Here is a 19909-nt window from a genome sequence, read left to right on the forward strand (position 1 = left end):
TTGTGGCCAGACTGTATATTTACATGCATACGATGGCTTGCTAGGCTACCTTTGGTGTATACATGTTTATGTTTGTGTTTATTAATTTAGCAGACGCTTTAATCCAAAGCGACTTACAATCTATAACCTATAGGGCATGTTGTGATCTGTGGGGGAAACCGGAGTTCCCGGAGGAAACCCACGCATGCATGGGGAGAACACGCAACTCCACGCAGAAAGGCCGCAGCCGAGTTTCGAACCTGCAACCTTCGTGCTTCGAGTCAACAGTGCTAACAACTGCACCGCCATGCACATTTTAGCATATTTTTTAGGTCCGACGTGTTGCTACCAGACCTACAGTGTGAGCAGTCTGGTCGCATCCGAGAACTGGGTCGTACAGTGTGAGCACATAACTCGTGAGTTCTGCCCTGCGAGGGAGTCGTAAAGTTTGAGCTGAAGCTGAGTGCTACGAGTGAAAAAGTTGCACAGTGTCCGCCCAGCTTAAGTGGGTTCATGCGATGTAATTAAAGAACAAGCCATGCACATTTTCTTGTTGGAAGGTAGTTACAAAATCATTTCATCTCATTTTATGTGGTTGTCAACACCTCCTTGGTTCCTTACACTTTCTAACCTACGTAAACTTGATTGGGACAGTTTTGATTTGGATTCCTGAAGCCCGTGATGATTCTATTTGACTACTTTGAGGGGATTTTTAAACACAAAATTTGAGAAATCAAACTGAGGATCCTCACAAATGTTCTGAGACAGTTTGAGAACTTTATTTGAGAATCCGTCCATTTTCATCCGTTTATCTGGAGTCGAGTCGTGGGGGCAGCAGCTTAAGCGGAAAGGCGCAGACTTCCCTCTCCCCAGCCACTTGGGCCAGCTCTTCTGGGGAAATCCCAAGATGTTCCCTGGCCAGCTGAGGAAAAAATTTCCCTCCAGCGTGTCCTGGGTCTTCCCTTGGGTCTCCTCACTGTTGAACATGCCCAGAAAATCTCACCAGGGAGACATCCAGGAGGCATCCTGACCAGATACCCGAGCCACATCAACTGGCTCTTCTTGATGTGGAGAAGCAGTGGATATAGTCTGAGCCCCACCTGAATGACCGATCTTCTCACCCTATCTCTAAGTGAAACCCCAGACACCCTGCGGAGAAAACTTCTTTTGGCTGCTTCTCTCCATCACTACCCAAAGCTCGTGACCATAGGTGTGGGTAGTAACGTAGATCTGTAAATCAAAATCTTCGGCTTCAGGCTCAGCTCTCTCTTTCCCACGACAGACCGGTACTACAGACGCGGCACCGATCCGCCTATCGATCTCACGATCCATCTTCCCCTCATTGGTGAACAAGACCCTAAGATACTAAACTCCCCCACTAGAGGCAGGACCTCATCCATGACCTGGAGAGGATATTCTACGCTTTTCCAATTCAAGACCATATTTATTTGGGAATGCCATTCGCAAAAATTACCAACGGTTACAGCCCAATTAGTCTAAACAATTCTACAAGTGTATACTACCTGGTTCGTATGATAACGGTTTTCTTTCCGTTAGGAGCTCTGTAAAGATAAATCCAGCTTGAATTTCATCGTGACCCTGTTTTTACTGAGACTTAGGTCATTAATTAGGTTCTATGTGGTGACGTGGGAACCTTTACCCATAAAAAGTCTGTAAATGAAGTGAGAAGAGACTGTAGAAGAAACTCACCACTAGTTAAAAACCCTTCATTCTTAGTTTTGGGATAAACACATTTAAATTAACGAGGAGCCATTCAGGCAAATACAGTTTCCTCTTCACAACCTTTGCACTAAAGTGTGACTAAATATCTGGCCGTCTTCCTTCCTAACGAGACGAGGTGGTCTGCTCGAAGCAAACTGGGCCTGCGGGAAGACTGCTGGTAAGTAGATGTAGAATTTCATCAAAGCTTCCAGTCCTTCCTCTTATATGTAGTGTTTACATGAGAAAACAAAGCAGTAAACATCCCACATGAATGGTTTGGAATCGACATTTAAAAGGAGCTGGATTTGGTTGCTGTTGAAGCTTTCCTTTGATGGGTAGCTAAAATGAAGCGGTTGTGCTGTCGTTTTAATAGACACAAACTTCTGAGTGGATGAGTCGGGTGATTTTAAATAAAAATACATTTTTAAAAAGGCAGTTTGTTCTCATCAAGCAGAGCTTAGCCAATAAAAACACTCAATGAAAACTGGAAAAGGGTGGATTTGTGTTTTTGTGCTGCCACTGGGATGCTCTATTCTGAGAGGTTGTTGTCAATTCTGTGGTTCGGTGGAGAGAAACAACCGCAGCGAGAACGGGACGCCCTAACAGGGTGGCTCTGACTTTAAGTATAAGTGTGTGTGTGTGTGTGCCTGTGTGTGTTTGTGTGTGGGCACTAGTGAGAGTGTATATTGGTGTGGGAAGGCTAAAAGCATGCCTATTTATTTTCAAGAGTTGGAGAAAACGGAAATCTCCTGAGAACTATCTGCTCTTCCTCTGAACCCAGCATTCCTCACATAAAACAACACTCCTCTGTACTTAGAAACAGCACTTGCTGCGCACTGAGGTAAATGGGAGCCTCCCGTTTCGTGTCTCACCATAGCACTGCCTGAGTTTTAAGTTGCACTTGTAAGTAAAGTCCATCAGCTTTTGTTACAGGCATCAAGAACGTCCCACAGGACCTGTCGCCATGTGTTAATTGTTTGTGAAATAAAAAAGAGAGGGAGAGAAAAAGAAAGAAAGAGCCTTAAGGTGGGAAACTGCTAAAGGTCTGCTGTTTTTTAGTCAACTGTTTGTGTTCAAACAAAGTCTGAGTCATCATTTAGACCTCGGCGTTGTTGTAACAAAGCCTTCATGAGTCATGCTGCATCTGATGTGGCGCATCAATTGTACCTTCACCGTCGCAGATGTTCTGGTACGAGTCCCAGCGGGTCAGAGGATCTGTTGTGTTGTAATCCACAACAACATCAGGGCCATTCTGCCACAGGTCAGCACCTGGAAAAAAAATTTATATAGATCATGTTACTGTATAAAAACCATGAAAACGTGACAATAGTACCTAAAGCTGCAACAGTAAATAGGCAAAACAAGCTGGCTTTGAAACACAATCACGGTCATGGAACTCTCACACCTTCTATCAGCTATCATTCCTAGGCCACGCCCCCTGATACAGGAGCCCGCGTTGCCAGAGTAAACAAGATAGCGCTAAACACCAGTCAAACTTTTCTAAGTCCAAACGTTTTTTGTTGTCTGTGACTTCAAATGCCGTTTTTCTTTTTTGGACTCTGGTAGTTTGTCCTAAAGTTGAAGTGGTAGCAGCCAGCTGTTTCTCCTTCTCTGATATTATGATTTTGTGAACCTCTCACACCTGTGGTGTTCTGTTGCTAAATATGAGCGTGTGTAATGAGTGGAGGAGCCAGGGAAATGCGGAAGTGCTATGGTTCGGCGAGACAGACAACTGGATGGTCCAATCGTTGGTTTTGGACCGAGCCGTCTTAGTGGTTGAGGTTTCTAGACAAATGCGGAAGAAACACTTTATTCATTTTCTTCAATTTTTTTTCATCTCCACAAAATATGTATAGCTATATTGGGGGCATTTATACATTTCTCCAGGGTTTACTATGCTTGAACATTGTTAAGAGGCATTAAAAATAGTTTTAAGCTGGCTTGTTTTGCTGATTTGCCTTTGTAGCTTTGGTAAGCTCTGGTCTTGACTGTACTAGCCTTTAGCTTATCAGTCATGTAGGATGTAAACTCTGTTTCACTAAACAGAGGCTGATCAGTAATCTATCTGCAAGGGGTGTAACTGAAATTTAAGGTTCATTGTTTGCTACGTATGGGAAAAAAAGTAAAATGATAACTTTTGGTGTTTTTAATAGGTGGCATTTACACATTTCTCCAGGGTTTAATTGTGTCACCAGAGGGTGTTTAAAAGTGCACAAGCTATGACCCATACAGCTTATCATACATCTGCCTCTTACTCAGCCGCTAACAGCCATTAATCCCCATTTTCTTTTGTCATGACCATTTGCAAACAATTGTTTTATTTTGAAAAATCAAAACCAGATTCAAGATGGCAGAGGTGGCTGTGACTAATTTTCTCATCATCTGGTTATCTGTGCCAGTCCCTTCTGTGTGTACCATGAAGGCTTGATACAACTTGTTCTCCCTGGTATCTACAATGAATTAGACAGTAATTATTAATAATTTTAATACAAAAAATACCCTTCTAAATGGCCAAAGAAATCCCGTTTTTAGTGAAGTCTCAATAAAATGTTTGCATTAAACTCTCAGCAAAAGAAATGGTAATTCGTCATTTTCAACAGACCAAAATGTTCAATAATAATTAGATCATTTATTAAGTTACCAGAATATAGAGGATCTGCAGTGTGCACAGATGCACATATAACACCCAATAAAATCCTACAGAGCCACATAGTTTGACTCTTGTGGGGTTCTGGGGCAGCACATGCTGTGCCTCTTTACCCCTCTGTCAGCACACACTTCACACTACATTTCCCTTCTGCCGCATTCCACATCGCCTCCCACCAGGAGGCAAGAGGGGGAAGTACGAAAACCAACATGAAAATAGGACAAAGTCCTTCTTTTCCAACCACCTCTTCTCAACACAATTGAATTGTATTAAATTTGAAAAGTTAAAAAAATCTACCTGGTATCCTCTCTGGTCCCTCAGAGAAGATGAGCTCAACTTTCCCATAGCTGGGAAATCTGGGATCTGAAACAGCAGCACACACACAGGAACACCATGAATGTGGATTTTCTCCCCGTACATGCAACATGTTTGGGAAAACAAGATTTCTGGGCAATTCCTAAACTGAGTCCAGACTGATGCTAAGAGAAGCTCACTGATAGATGCAAGTTGAGGCCTGCTCTGAAATCCATATGTTTTTTCTCCAGGTGTACCTTTGTTAGCACTCTCCATGTCTTCTTTGTCAAACATCAGGTTGTAACCCTGCACCGCTCCTGTGTGGAACTGCAGCCGGAAAATCACCTCACGCTCCGAAGTGACATCACTTTTGTGATAGCATTTGATCTAGAAAAAACACACAAATAAAACACGCTGCAGTCTCGGTGCGATGTCACTTTGTTCTAGGAATATTTATTTCCTACCATGATGTCCCCCTTCAGGAGTTGGGCCGGCTCCAGAATGATGCAAACACGGTCTCTGTGGCCTGCACCGACGTGGCTAAAACACATACAGTCAAAGTGAGCCGCAGCGAGGAAACGAACACAGCAGTGACTCCGAATCCAAATTAACAGGCTAATTTAAACAGAAGTCTGCTTTTAAGTATTACAATGTCCTTTGAAGTACGTGAACCACATGTGCTACTCACTAGACTCCAGATGAGTACACGGCCTGCATTCCTTGGTAGACCTTGATGTATGGGCGACACACTGGAAACAACAAGAAAGGAGAAAAGGGGAGAAAAAGATTAAAACTACTCATCTTCCTGGATGTTCACTCATGTGAGAATGGGGTTTTCACTCCATGATGTGACGTCAACTTTTGTTGATTCAATCAAATGAGCGCAAACAGTAATTTACCACATTTTCATAGAAATTCCCATGACTTATTTCAACCCCGTTTGCCTGACAGTACAAGTGAGTGTTTAAAAAAAAAAGAGTTAAAGTTCATGTAAGACTCCAGCTCTGATGCGGTTGTGTTTAACCCTCCTTTTTTATAATTCATTGAAACTGGCAGCTGTGTGTTGTGGTGAGTTTAACCTCTGGTGGCGGCGTCGAAGTTTGGTAGCCCGTGAAGGATGACGCAGTGCAGGAACAAAGGAGAGGCATTGATCTTCATGGATCCACTCAGCAAACTGTTGAGGATCCATACGTACCTGACAGGGGGGCGGACATGTAAACGTTAACATTTAACAGGACTGTTGCAAATATTTAAACACACACAAAAACATGAAGATCAGGTTACACGACTTACACAACTAATCCTTAACAAAAATCTTTCTGACTTTTTCCTCACTGAGTAATTAGATGTTTAATGGATGTGTTTAAGAGGTGTGTGTTCATTTGTAGGCATCTGGTTTAAATGTTTAATTTAATACCATTTAAGGTCTGATCTAATAAGCCACTGCTTCAAGGTCTAATTAGTTCAAACATAATTGTTTTTATGAGACAACAACAGTTACTCCACAGCTGCAGGGTTGCGTATCACATATGCTAAATGTTTACACGACTAAATATATAAATAATTTAAATGTTTGGATGAAAATCCTGGAAATTATATATTTGATGTTTTGTTTTTGAACATTATAGTCATGTCTACAATGTTTACAGTTTTCACCACAAATGTAGATGTAGTGTTCAACATACACTCTAAGAAATTAAGTGTTCAATTTAATTAACCAAGTTATATCAACTGGTTTGACTAGCTGCATAAATGTAAAGACTGAGACTTTTTAACACCTTAATCTAACTGCTGAAATGTCTCCTCAGCCTTCATTAGTTTCTACAGGAGCAATTCAAACAAATCAGCTGTGTTCACGATCTAAAACATGCTGGAAGCAGACTCCAGCGCTATTACTATTGATTAACAAAGACAGGTCTGGATACTCTGAAGTTGCAAGTATACAATTATGGCCACAGGGGGAGGCTCGGACTGAGTGGCTTTTCATTAACCATGTAAAGGGTCATTTTAGCACATACTGGCTCAAGAAATTTTTTTTAAAGGTGCAGTATGTAAGAATAGAGTGAGAATTATACAGTGAGAACTTTTCAAAATAGTCTAATGTTTCAGTCATTTTGGAAGGAAGGTTATACTGAAAAATATTTCATATCCAGCTGGCTGCACGGATCAAAATAAAGGAAGGAGGGATGTAACTACTGTTTACCATCAGTGAGTGTGGGGTTACCGTGTCTCCTGCGAGCTAATACTGCAGCACCGGTAAAAAGCTCCAGAGTTGATAGAAATGGTTACAATAACCACATTTTACCACAGGATGTCCTTTTTACTTCATTTCTACACAATGCACCTTTAAAAATATGAAAAAGTTGCATAGTATGCCTTTAAATTCAACATTTCATTTTTTATAGTGTAATGTTCAAAAAGATCTCTTATTCATGTGTGTATTTATGACAGCTTCCGTGGTTCTTCATCTGCCACACGATACAAATGGGCTCATGTTGAACAGTAATCTTTACTTCACTTGACTTAAACCAAACTGTTCTGTCGTCATCTCTTGACAAAACACAGATTCATGACTCATCCTCGCATAAAGTCCATGACTGCTTCTGTTTAGCTCATTGTTTTCCTGTTTTTCTCCATTTCTCTATCTAAACCTTGCTCTCATCATATGATTTCTTTGACTTTGGTCACAAACATTGATTTATTTATCCAGGGATGTCTCTGCTTTCCATCAGTCAGGTTTTTATTGCTTACTTTGGTCTGCATTAGAGGTCAACAGATGTTGTTTTTTCCATTGCCAATATATGTAGGAGCCAATGGTCAGCCAATGGTCGATATGTACTACCAATTTTTGGAGCCAATTTTCGTGGCCTATATCTAGACATTTTCCACCTTATTTTCATGCTAAAATGTCGTTAATGACATCAGTTGATGCACAAAATTTCCTAAGCTGACTCAGTTTTTGAACTCTGAATTTAACAGAGAAATCTTATTTTTGCACTGCTCAGTATTAAAGTCAGACATCTAAATAAAGTTAATTTTGAGTATTTATTATGCAGATGTTATTAGTGAATGTAAAAATTCATTTAAATAAAATTTTGCAGGAGCACCGGGCTGCCCGAGGATGTGCCCAACTTATATCGGCTTTACTAAAGCGGCCAGTGCCGATATATATAAAAAAAGTTAAACATCAGCACAATACGTCAGCCGACCGATATATCATTCTACCCGTAGTCTGTATTTACTGACTTTCATTTAGAGACTCATCGTGTGTTTGATATAGTGCAGTTGATTGTTTAAAAATACAAAAATGGAGATGATTCTTTCATACTTTCAGTTCATTCTTAATCCAAAATTTGCTCAATTTAAACAAAATACTATTAATTACATACATATATATTGTATTAGATGTATACATTTAAAAATGTATTTCTCTCATATTTTATTATACAAAACAAAAAAAATCTGAACGTAGTTTTTAAACACATTTTTGCCTAAAGTGTGACTCCATCACACCTAATGTATAGAAACAACTAAATTATATATGCTTTTATTTATTAACCCCTTAAGAATCCCAGCCCATGGGACAACCCCCATTGTGTTCATTAAACCTGGAAATTTAAGGGTTTGATTGAAGTCATATTTTTATTTATTTGTTGGCATCAGATCCAATATCTGTTCCATTTTGAAGCACTTTTGAAAAGTAAAGGATGAGTGCAAAAAATTTGAATTTCAAAATGTCAAGTCTATCTAGAAAAAAATGCTGATTCAAAAATTTGAAGATCAAAAGTTTCTTAATACTTTACTTTCCTTACGTCCAGCTAAAACAAGGCACACACATGGTCAAACACAATATTGTTCAGTGCTCCTACAATCCTTTTAGGATCGTTGTCTTCTTTCCAACACATATACGGCTCAACTAGAAGTAATACTTTCAAAATAAAATCTAATAATTTACCAGAAAATGTTTAACTTTTTCATTGTCCTATTATCAAGCTGGATGTCAACAAGACCTGAAACAATATGTTGAATAGGGATGTAAGAAAATATCAACATGACAATATATCATAATTTTTTGCCAGCAATATTAAATAGATATTCAAAAGCCATGTATCGAACATTTGGAAGAATTTACATGCAAGCATTTGTGTATTTTCTTATCGATTGGTGCAATTCAAACACCGACCACTAGTTGGCAGCAGTGTGCAATATGTTTTGTTTCCACCACTGAAATGTAAATCCCTCTATTATGGTTCAGATACATCATGTTAAACATGTTACCTATCAGTTTGGACTGTTTATTGAATTTTCCTACAATTAATTCAGTCCGAAAAAAAATCACTAATATGGTCTGGCTGAATGTATCGCAATAAATCGTGGTATATCGTCTTGTCCCCCCGTATCGTGATATGGATCGTATCGCCAGAATTTCACCAATACACATCCCTAATGTTGAAATCTCAATGATCGCACAAAGATGAATTTGTTTTAAGTTTTTACCAGAATCAGAGTGGAGATCATTACTGTGGTGACAACAAGAGGAAGTAAACGCTAAATGGACTGTATTGATGCAGCACCCATTAACTTCAGCTTGGTTTTACTTATTCAGTCATTTGCACCTCAGTGATGATGGAGGTGAAAGAACTGCGGACACACAAACAACCCACTCCACTTACTGCCACCCCCAAACTGAGTGCTGTTTAAGTCCTCCAGTTGTTTACTTTGGATATTTGTTTTTACTTCAACTTGAATTCAAGTAAACATAAAAGGAAAAACATGATTATTTAAAGAAGTGGAATTAAAAAGTGCTGAATATGAAAAAAAAATATCCTAAAGCTGATTTCTTGATGTTGCAACAGTTTGTCTTTGTTGTTCCAATTTTGCAGAATAAAGAAATCAATCTTGTGCTTTATGCTAAATGCAAGCCTTTTGTAGAAAGACTGCAAGAAAAAAAAGCAGGGGATGCCGGTTACACTAAAATCCTCTTTCTGGCACCTCTATGGATCAGTAACCATCGTCATCGCTGACTGTTTCTACAAACACGAAGGCAGACTGCATGGAGTAACCAGTTCTACCCATCAGAGTGAGTGATGATGAATCATACAGGTTTAGGATTACACTGGGTCACCATCAGATCCCATTCTCATTAACAATGGTGGGCCTTCAGCTCAAAAACAGACAATCAGGACCAGAACACGGAATTTTTTTCCACAGAAAGGGCGGGTCAGAAACATATTTGGTTGCAACTTGAAGACGCTCCTGAATAGAAGGGCGTGATTTTGTTTTGGTTCTCACCGTTTCTGTGACGGCGTCATCAAAGCGGAGACCTTATCGTCGTAGTATTTCCTCATGGCGAAGCGGTCCAACGCCTGATCAGCACTTTGAGGGAGACAGAAAGACGGGCTAAACACTTGTGGTAATTATGACTCAAAGGGAGATTATACTCTGAACTGTAATTGACATCCACACACACAAACACACACATGTGAATCCAGACATCACTGACAAGAGGGAAAGTAACTATAGAGAGAGGCAAGACGATTCCAGCAGAGAGGAAGAGAATGCCAGCCTTAAGTAAACACAGAGGGGACAGAGTGTGTGCACAGCTTAGATGTTCAGACACATCTAAAACCAACAGAAGCTGCAGCCTTTTCACCAGAGCTGGAAATCTGCCTTTTTGTTTTCCCATCTCTTCCTCTTTCTGCACTCTCTTTCAAATTCACTCTGCTGAGCCGGTCCCCCTCACTTGGAAACAAGTACTTTACATATTAAAAGAAAGTCTAAATCAAAAGCTAATATGAGCCCCAGGCAGTGTAAACATCCATGTTTTAATGGTTGGTGGGAAGAACGCATTGAGAATTCCTGAACCTAACACTGTGCTCGGAGGATCTGGAAGTCACAAACATGAGGTTGATTCATGCATCGATGCCTAAATCCCAAGGTTCTCCTTTGGATCTGAAAGAGGGAACATTTTTGGTCAACTCGTTTCTGAATCATCTTCCCTCAGAGATTAAAGGAGGTGAATATGTCACCTGTGGCTGAGTAGAGACGCAGCTTGAGGTCTACAACATGTCTTTGAGAACGGTGAGTAGGTGCTGCCTCATTGTGAAAAATCGGCTTCAGAAAATTGGAAAAGCATTTGGTTGTTTTGGTCATTCCTCAAAGCTCATGACCATAAGTGAAGCTTGGAACACAAATCAACTGGAATATTAAGAAATTTGCTCTCTTGCTCATTCACCAGAAAAGGCCTATCAGCTGCTGTTCCATCCGTCAGATTTGGAGATGTGGCTCCTCATCTCAGCTGCATCATATTTGGAAAGATTACGTCTCTAGACTGGCCTGGGAACACCTTGGGGTCGCACCAGAGCAACTAGTGGAGGTTTCTGGTGGAGAAGTCAATCTAGACCTCTCTATTAATGCTGCTGTTCCCATGACCCAGACCCATATAAAGATGATAATGAGGTATGAGGTATGAGGTAACATGAGAACAGTGGTGGTGGTGGTGATTACCTGGCTGATGCATCAGTGAAATGCACAAAGGATGAAATGACGACACCAATCCGACCCTTTCCACCCTAAACAAACCAACAAAAACAAGACGCCACAGATTCAGCACATATGGTGGTTTTGGTCTATTTTAAAGACATGAAACAGCTTAAAGGTCTCCTTTATTCATATTTTAAGTACATTTGCAGTGGTCTCTTGTAAGAATGAATGCCTTGTAAGCGATACTCTGGGGGAAAAAAAGCTCCGGTGCGCTTATTTTAGTAACTAAAAGAGTGTCGGATAAGAGGTGAGCTGAACACGGCAGGATTCCTATTTCCTGTTATTTGGACACCTCGCCTCGGATTGGCTAACGTGACTCTACCACTGACTCTGCTTTGCAACCTTGATGTTTTATCTCCACAAATAACTGAAGCCTGAAGGAGTTCTGCCGTGCTGTGGAGTTGCTAATCCTAACAGTTAGCTTCTACTAGCTGAGACGTTCTCTGTTGTTTCTGGTCCCTAAACTAACAACAGCCTTCCCCATCGTAAGTCAAGATGGGCGAGTCCATGAATGTGAAGTGACAGTGTGATGTCACACTGTCAGGCTTTACTAATCCTAGAGTTTTACCGTCTATTTTCTATCAGAAGCTAATGCAGGAGATAGGTGTAGGAGACAATTTTCATGTTCAGCCTGCACGAGTGACCGATTATAATCAGAAACAATAATTTAAAAATGCTTTTTCAGTGGAGTTATTTACTCTAATCTATTAATTTTTAAAAATGCTTTAGAAAAGTTGAAAAAGGCATATTTTCATATTCCTGCGAAGAGATTGACGCATCTAAGATGCACATTAAAAGCTGCGGGGAGAGTTTCTAACACTGTCAGGATCAGCAATAACATAACTGAAGATATTTTATTCAGTCTTTGGAGTCCAACATTGGACTCAAAGTCCCTGTTGTAATTCATAATGAGGAAACCAAACAGCTGAACTCATGATGAACCGAGTAATTTACGTCTGGTCTCACTGAAAGTTTCTGCCAGGAGGCCAATTTTTCTGCTACCTTAAGTATTTTGAGGTGAATTAAGATTACCTTCAACTCTATGATTGTTTCATGTATGATGTTACTACAGACTACAAGTGTCTGACAATTTAAGTCAAGATTGTGTCAAGAAATAAAAAAATGTTTTTGTTATCAAATGTTGTAGAAATTTTCCTGAATGGTTTCACTTGAGATAAATAAAGTTTAATTATTATTTGTATTTGGAATTATCACTAGCAGCAACTAATGCAGCCCTTCTAATTTTCCCTGGGGTTGACTTTTTGTAGTTATTAAATTTCTCAAGAAAACATTTTTTTATAATAAATAAATGCAGTGAAAATACTAAAAAACGTCACTTGAACCAATATAAAACATTGGAAATTGGAGCTATTTAACAGCAGGAGCAACATATCTTGGTCCAGGTTGCACTTAGACTAGCCGTTAGCTCATCGCTCCTGTAAAACATTTTTTTTATTTTTGACCATAAACATGTAATGAATATGAACATATGAGATTTATTCCAGATTTAATTAACAGTGAAAGGAGGTTGCCTAGATGCCAAAACAATTGTAAAGCAGAATATTTAATTTCATATAAAAATATGAAACGAGATTATATCTGTAACCCCAAAACCACACACAACACCCCAGCATGGATGCTCACCCTGCAGTGTATAACAACCACATGTAGCGGGTCGGCGTTGAGCCAGCTCTCCATGGCCTTACATATGGTGCAGATCTTATCGAGAGGAGGAGCGTGCATGTCTGGCCACCCTGTGTCCAGTGTCTATAGATAAAAAACATTCACGTGTTATAATCTCTACAACTCAGTTAAAAATACAAAATAATGTATTTGGGATACTGCTTGTATTTTCAGAAAATTAATTAAAAAAAAGAAAATAATCTTACCTTAGGATTCATTCTGGAGAGATCGTGCCTTTTCTCTGACAGGTTAATAGTCTACAGAAAACACAACATGACTTTAAATGACCCCTCTGCTCTCTACTGCTCAAGACTCAAGCTGACATCAATCTCTTCATGTCAACATCTGGCGAAAGCCCCATCGCAGTTCACATCAGAGCACCCTGACATCTGACTTCAGCACATTTTGAGGACCAGACAGGGAGAATCAGCACTGACCAGGTAATTATCAGCATGCTTGGACTTGAGCATCCGCGTGACGTCCTTCAGGTTGTGGGAGTAGATCTCCTCGGAGCAACCTCGAGGGAAGGAGACAGCGATGATCCGTTCTGTGATGTACGTGAGGTCCAGCTCATAACCCTCTTCCATCGTGGATCGGTCCTGTTAAAGTGAAATCAGAGCAGACGTGAGGAAAAGTAATAAGGTTGGTTCGATTGTGTTACACCATCACTATTTTGAGCAGGCGACTTTACTTAAGTCAATATTTGGAGGTCAAAGTCCTCAGGTTTAGTCATTCTTTGCAGGTTTTCCACAGATATCTTTAGGGAATGACTTCAGCTTGAGATTGTAAGATAAAGGACGTCTTGTTTGCACAGTAACGGCCAACAGCATGTGTCCCACATACTGTACTGGCTGAAACAAAACAGGGACGTTTTAGAACATGGAAGATGAGTATTACTTATCTGGGCCGTGAAAAAAGAAGAGAGTTAAAAGCTCGGGCACCAACAATCTGGTTGCACAGATGGTCCGGTCGAGCAACGATGACAAAGAAAGAAAAAGAAAACAGACGAGGTCCAGCTGAAACCAGTTGTTTTAAATCCCTGCGTGGCAGCTTGTCCCTGTGACCTCATGGTCATGAACTTCCTGCCTCACCCCCCTTACTGGTGCCTCACCACACCCCCAACTGTCACATCTTTTACGCCCTTTTAATCTTGGTCTTTGCTGCACTGCTTCAATGTCTGTCAGCTGGAGAAAAGCAAGTTGTTGCTCAGATTCGAAAAGCAGGATTGGATCCCTACCGACTGAAAATCTCACAGCAATACATTTTATTTTTAAAAGGTTATTTAAAAAAACCACATTAAGACAACTAGGAGACGCGAGCAGCACTCGTATCTTGTCACAGTGCTGCATTCTGTTGAGCATGCTTGCTATTTTTTATTTTGCTTTTGATGGGAATTTATGTGATGTTGCACATACAACCCACCCCTACAATACTAAAGGTCAACTTCCCTGAAAAAATATTTTTTCAAATTATTATTTATGATTATAATCGGTTAATCAGATTTGAAAAGCCTGACAAATCTACTTCACACTGTCACTTAACATTTATGGACTCATCTTGACTCGTGATAGGGAAGACTGTTTTTATTTAGCGTTCAGGAAACAGCAGAGTATGTCTCGACTAGTAGAAGCTAACTGTTAGCATTAGCAACTCCACCATACAGCAGAACTCCTTCAGGCTTTTGTTTTTTTGTGGAAATTAAACATCAACATCATAGAGCAAACAGAGTCAGTGGTAGAGTTATGTTGCTGCTATCCAATCAGAAGGAAGATATTAAAATATCAGAAAATAAGACTTCAAATCATCCTGTGTTCTGGCGCTCTCTTCTCCAGCTGACTTCTCCATCCTAGAATGGGCACCTTGAAGCTTTTTTTCCTCCCAGAGTATGACTTACAAGGCATTTATAATAGGGATGTACAATAGATCAGCATCAATATCGGTATCGGCTGATGTTAGTCATTTTTTAACATATCGGTATTGGTTCAATAAAAAAAATGGGCCGATATTAACAACCAATATTTTTTCCATCTCATCTCCATTTGTTTGCCTGTTTCAGAGGGGGGGGGGGGGGGGGGTATGTGCAATTATTTAGTCATGTGAACAGTGCATCAAATGATCTCAGAACTGTAAATGAATGTGTTGTGTGTACATAATAACGTAAATTCAGTTTTGATCATTTTTATTCTATAGAAAATCTGCTGATTTTAGAATAATTAATGTCAGTATATCAGTATCGGCAAATATCGGTTATCGGCCATAACAGTGATCTCAATATCGGATATCGGTATTGGCCCAAAAATTTCATATCGGTGCATCACTAATTTACACCTACTAGAGACCACTGCGAATGTATTAAACATATGAGTAAAGATGACCTTTAACTATAGATGAAGGAGCATGTTCCGTTACAGCAGCCCGTTTTCACTATAACACAACTACTCCAGTTTCTCACACAGCTGCCAAACTTTCCAGATTCAAATCCATTCACAGGTTTGCAGGATGTTACAAAAGAGCTAAATGACTCAGACAACACAAAACACATCAAAAAGTCTGGGAATCAGACTTCAATCAGACTGTTTAATGCTTTAAGACTGTGATTGTAATGATTCAGTTTAAATTAAATAAATATTTGAAAAGAAATACCCACACTTTTGTAAACCAAACAATCTCTATGTTTAATTATTGAAATCCATCCCTTAGACTACAAATTAGCTCTATTTGAATTCATGTCTTTATTTTTTTTAACTAAAAACTTTAAGAGAAGGACTTTGTTAAAAACATTTCCTCATTTTTTAAAAACATTTTCTGATCAGATATCTTCAAATCCAAAGTAAAGAATAGATTCAGAATTTCCAGAGAAGCTTTTAGAAATATCTTATAAAAAAATACACAACTTTGTAATGCAAAGCCAGCTCATGCGACTCTGAGTATATTTATCTCATTTTTGAGTGTGTTAAAATCTTCTGCTACCCTGCATGTATTTTTATGATACTCTTGTTTATTTGGCTTTTTTACAGTGTTTGTTTGTAAGTTTAACCATTAATATATGAAGTCAAAGACAATTAAACTGTGGAACCACTGTTCTACATAGATGAAATATTAGGAAGCCAACAGTGACTCACTTCAAAAGACATGTACACTAATATAATGTATCTAGAAGTTTGGGTATGGTAGTCGCCCAAACCCCTATGAAGCATACTAGGAATGCACTGTTTTGTATCTGTAAGCACAAGTTCCTTTCTTTCATGTACTTGCGTTAACAACAGTCAACTGAGGTCTACATTAAGAGGAGGGTTTGTCCCAGTCCCTAGCATAATTCCAGCAAAAGGGTCCTGATAATAAGAACAGTACCGGTAATACACATACATTTTACATGTCATTCATATTCAGCCCTGCAGTCATCAAACTCATCTTTTCTACCGCACCCTCCCATTTCTCCCACTCAACATCACCAACCTGCCCCAGCACGCACTTGAAATAATTGGTATTTAATTAGCACTGACTGCTTTTGTTCCTGCGTGGTTCTGAGACACGGCATTAGCTCACAAAGACAGAGTAAGCAGCGGCAACATTCTCAAATGCAGAGCCCACCCATGGTAGCGAGCGCGAGGCTGGCAGAGGTGTCGAGTACATGCAGAGGTTGCTGGGTACTGTGGGGAGCAAGCTCCAACAGGTTTGCTAAGGTCAGGATGTTGGGGGGATTAGGGTGTGTCTGCCTCCCCACCAGCTTCAGCCCCTGCAGGTAAGTGCTTGACTGAGCTGTGTCGGTGCTGTCGGCCACGTTTACACAGGCATGACCATTCCCTGGAACTTCTTGCAAATGCCTTTCTTTCAGATACGCTGAATAGCATAAAGAATTTAATTGAATCAAACATTCCAAATGGGATGGTGATGGAGAGAAAAATGTTCCCTTTAGACACAAGGAATCTCTAACCAGGTGCAAGCAGGTGAAGCTTGAGGAGGTTCTGAAATCTGAGGTGGGACATTAAGGGTGTTAGCTCATCGTTGTCGTCAATCAGACAATCTGGAAACTGAAATTTTAGCAAATCTGTAAAAGATCACATGAGATGAGAGGATAAAACAACGGAAAAATAGATAAATAAGGTGCCTCCATGCACATGGAATTAATGAAAGTTGTCCAACCCCTTACAACACTAAAAAACAAACATCTAGTGGGTCGCTTTTATGAATGGGGCAACGACTCCCATCCATCCGTGTCCCAACATGATCTTAAAGCCTCTTTTTTTCTGTTGTAGCACAGGTTCAGTCACAGCTGGGTGGTACTTCTCTGCAAGCAGACGATGCATCTGCTTTGCAGGTTTAGAAAAAGGAGGTCAGTCCTTTCTTTTTGGGGGAGTCTGGACAGAAAAATGATCTGAGTTGTTTGTGAATCCGAGTTACACTTTATGTGCTGCAAACGCCATAAAGCATCAGGTTACAAGTTGTATTCCTAAATATTTTTTTCATTCTAATAAAATATTTTTGCAGTTTTCATTCACATCTAACAGCCATCTAGTAAACAGGAAATCTGTTTTATCCATTCCAAACCTGTTTCAGCAGGGCTGTGCGTTTCATTATGTCCACAGCGACACGATGAGCTGATTTTAAAGCACAGAGAGGGACAAGGCCACAGTTTGTTCTGGCCTTTTTCCTGTCAGGGGCTCTGTATGTTTATGCTGCGGCTTTGACACCCATTCACGCTTGAGGAGCTGAAATAAACAAGCCACGAGAGCTATTGGGGAAAAAGAAAACAAGACGGAAAAGTGGGTGTGGGGTATTTTTAGCTGGTTTATTACCCAACACTGAAACTCTACTCTAGTGCATTTTTGTCTCACATTTTCATGAGATCTTTTGACTAAAAATGACCGTACCAACTCTGTCCAGATTTGTGGAGTCTGAAAGCTTCCAAAGTGCTCCCTAATTACCATTTTCTATCCCAAGGTCATAGTGGAATGCGTTCCAAAATGGATTATGTTCCTACTTGTGCTCTGCCGTTCTCTTTTCCCCTCTTTCTTGCTGTCCATGCCCTGTAACTGCTTTCATTCTCCTTCCTCGTCTAGATCTCTGCTCCTTTAATGACTTACACATGTCACCCAAAAGGCAGCAGTGCTGCGACAAAGTGAAATGCCTCCGTCCTCTGTCCTTTGCTGCAAACACAGTGTTATGTTTACAGTACACAACCCCAACCCTCCGCCATTTGCAACTATTGCTTGGGATCCTTAAGGAAAATACTGACATGTTTATTTTGTTCCGAGGAGAAAGAATTTGTTCGTGTGACTCAGAAAGAACCAGCAACAAAAAAACTATAATTGTCAGTTTAAAAAAAAGTTTCTCTTGTTTTTCGTGGTCTGTAATTAGAGGAAATCTTGAAAGCATTCAGCCTGCAAAACGGCTCAGAACAGCCCGCGTGGTTTATGTCGGTTGAAAGGAAAGGTGTGCAGGAGGGTGTGGATGCAGGTGTGTGTCTGATATGCAGGTGAGGAAGACTGGGTCTGCACTGATGTAAGCACACTTGTACAAGTCATCAACAATGGCTGCCTGAGAGAAGCGAAAGCCTCGAGGGTACAAATACCGCAAAGCAGCTGTAGCTCAAACCAAAAAAAAAAAAGAGTAACAATAAATAGTGTTTTGTGACTATTATTTTCTGACTGGGAGAAAAAAAAACAAAGGTCCTTGTGTGGCCAACATTTATTTTAGGTTTTAATCTTTTTTTATTTTTGGATGCAAGTCATTCACGAGCATGGTTATGTGTTTCATATTATAAAAAGTTATCGTCCACCAAAACACCAGAACACCAAGAAAACCCAAATTATAGCTTCTACAAAGACACAATTCTCCAAGGAGGGCCTTTAAAAGTTAAAAAAAAAAAGAATACAAGATCCAGTCATGCTGCATGGAGTTCACTGTAAAGGCCTTCAGTAACACTTATCCAAAGTAAGCACACACACACACACACACACACACACACACACACACACACACACACACACACACACACACACACGATCAGTTCTTGGTTAGTTTGAAAGACTACATTCTCTGTCCTCACACAGAACTGATTGAAAACAAGCAGAGCTTGCGCGCGCACACCCACACACCCACCACTGGTGTGGGCCAAAGTAAATACAAAGAGCAGTGACCTGTTTTGCTCATAGAATAAATGAGCAACCTTCCAAATCAGGAGCCAATAAGAAAGTTACACATTCCTCCAGGTGAAAAAAGTGAGACGTTTCCTTTAAGAACAGCCTGATTTAAATTAATGATTTACCTGAAATTGTTCGCCCAACGTGACTCACCTTCTAAAGTTATCCCAGACACGTCTTCCTTGTTCTTTTTCCACTCTTGATTCTTCTAGCTGCTGAAACAGAATGAGAAAGTCCAAAGAGTCCCCTGCCCGTCATACAGGCTCAGTGCGGACTGAGAGGCGCATTTCTCCTGCTGGAATGTGATCTGAGGCGCTCCACTGGACCCACTTTGTGCCTCAAACCGGCGCTCCCTTCGCCTCTTTCAGCGGTTATCTGTGATGAATTTTAAATCCTGAACTTGCGCACCAAGTCTTTCTCAGTAGATTTCCTCCAGTGCGAGCTGCCGCTGCGCCGCGCTGCGCACACGCATACCACAGGTTCTGGCACGGGGTAGTCCTCCTCCTCACTCCGGCGCGGAGGCTGTTCCTCATGTTCCCTCCCTTTCCTCTCTCTCTCTCTCTCTCTCTCTCTCTCTCTCTCACACACACACACACACACACACACACACACACACACACACACACACACACACACACACACACACACCCTCGCTTCTCACGCAGATGGGGACTTCCTGCCAGCCCCCACAAACAGCACACCCCTCAAAAAAACTTCAGGAGCAAATAAAGCAACCATGGAGCAGTTAATGACGTTTTAGAAACATCTTATATTGATAAAGGAAAAATATTTATTTCTGACTTAATTGTATTTTTGAATCACAAACAGTGAATGTGACTAAAAGTGGATGTTTTCACCTGCTCTTCTGAGATCCTGATATCATTTTAATTTTCCTTTA

The 19909-nt window shown here is 40.3% G+C and overlaps 1 protein-coding gene across 3 annotated transcripts in view; it reads right to left on the reverse strand.

The window, feature by feature from the left end:
* The window catches only part of LOC107383918 (tensin-3), a 40910-nt gene extending 21545 nt beyond the window's left edge, over positions 1-19365 (reverse strand). For all 3 annotated transcript variants that reach the window (XM_054740744.2, XM_054740735.2, XM_054740715.2), the window contains exons 1-12: positions 19165-19365; positions 13306-13467; positions 13075-13125; positions 12830-12952; positions 11150-11214; positions 9935-10018; positions 5722-5837; positions 5331-5391; positions 5107-5182; positions 4900-5029; positions 4646-4711; positions 2869-2970 (exon numbers count right to left, since the gene is read on the reverse strand). In XM_054740744.2, the coding sequence (XP_054596719.2) occupies positions 2869-2970; positions 4646-4711; positions 4900-5029; positions 5107-5182; positions 5331-5391; positions 5722-5837; positions 9935-10018; positions 11150-11214; positions 12830-12952; positions 13075-13125; positions 13306-13455 (1024 nt within the window). In that variant the 5' untranslated portion in view covers positions 13456-13467; positions 19165-19365. The remainder of the gene's footprint in view (positions 1-2868; positions 2971-4645; positions 4712-4899; positions 5030-5106; positions 5183-5330; positions 5392-5721; positions 5838-9934; positions 10019-11149; positions 11215-12829; positions 12953-13074; positions 13126-13305; positions 13468-19164) is intronic.
* Positions 19366-19909: the final 544 nt, after the last annotated feature.

This window comes from Nothobranchius furzeri, chromosome 11 (assembly GCF_043380555.1).
Source record: "Nothobranchius furzeri strain GRZ-AD chromosome 11, NfurGRZ-RIMD1, whole genome shotgun sequence".
NCBI lineage: Eukaryota > Metazoa > Chordata > Actinopteri > Cyprinodontiformes > Nothobranchiidae > Nothobranchius > Nothobranchius furzeri.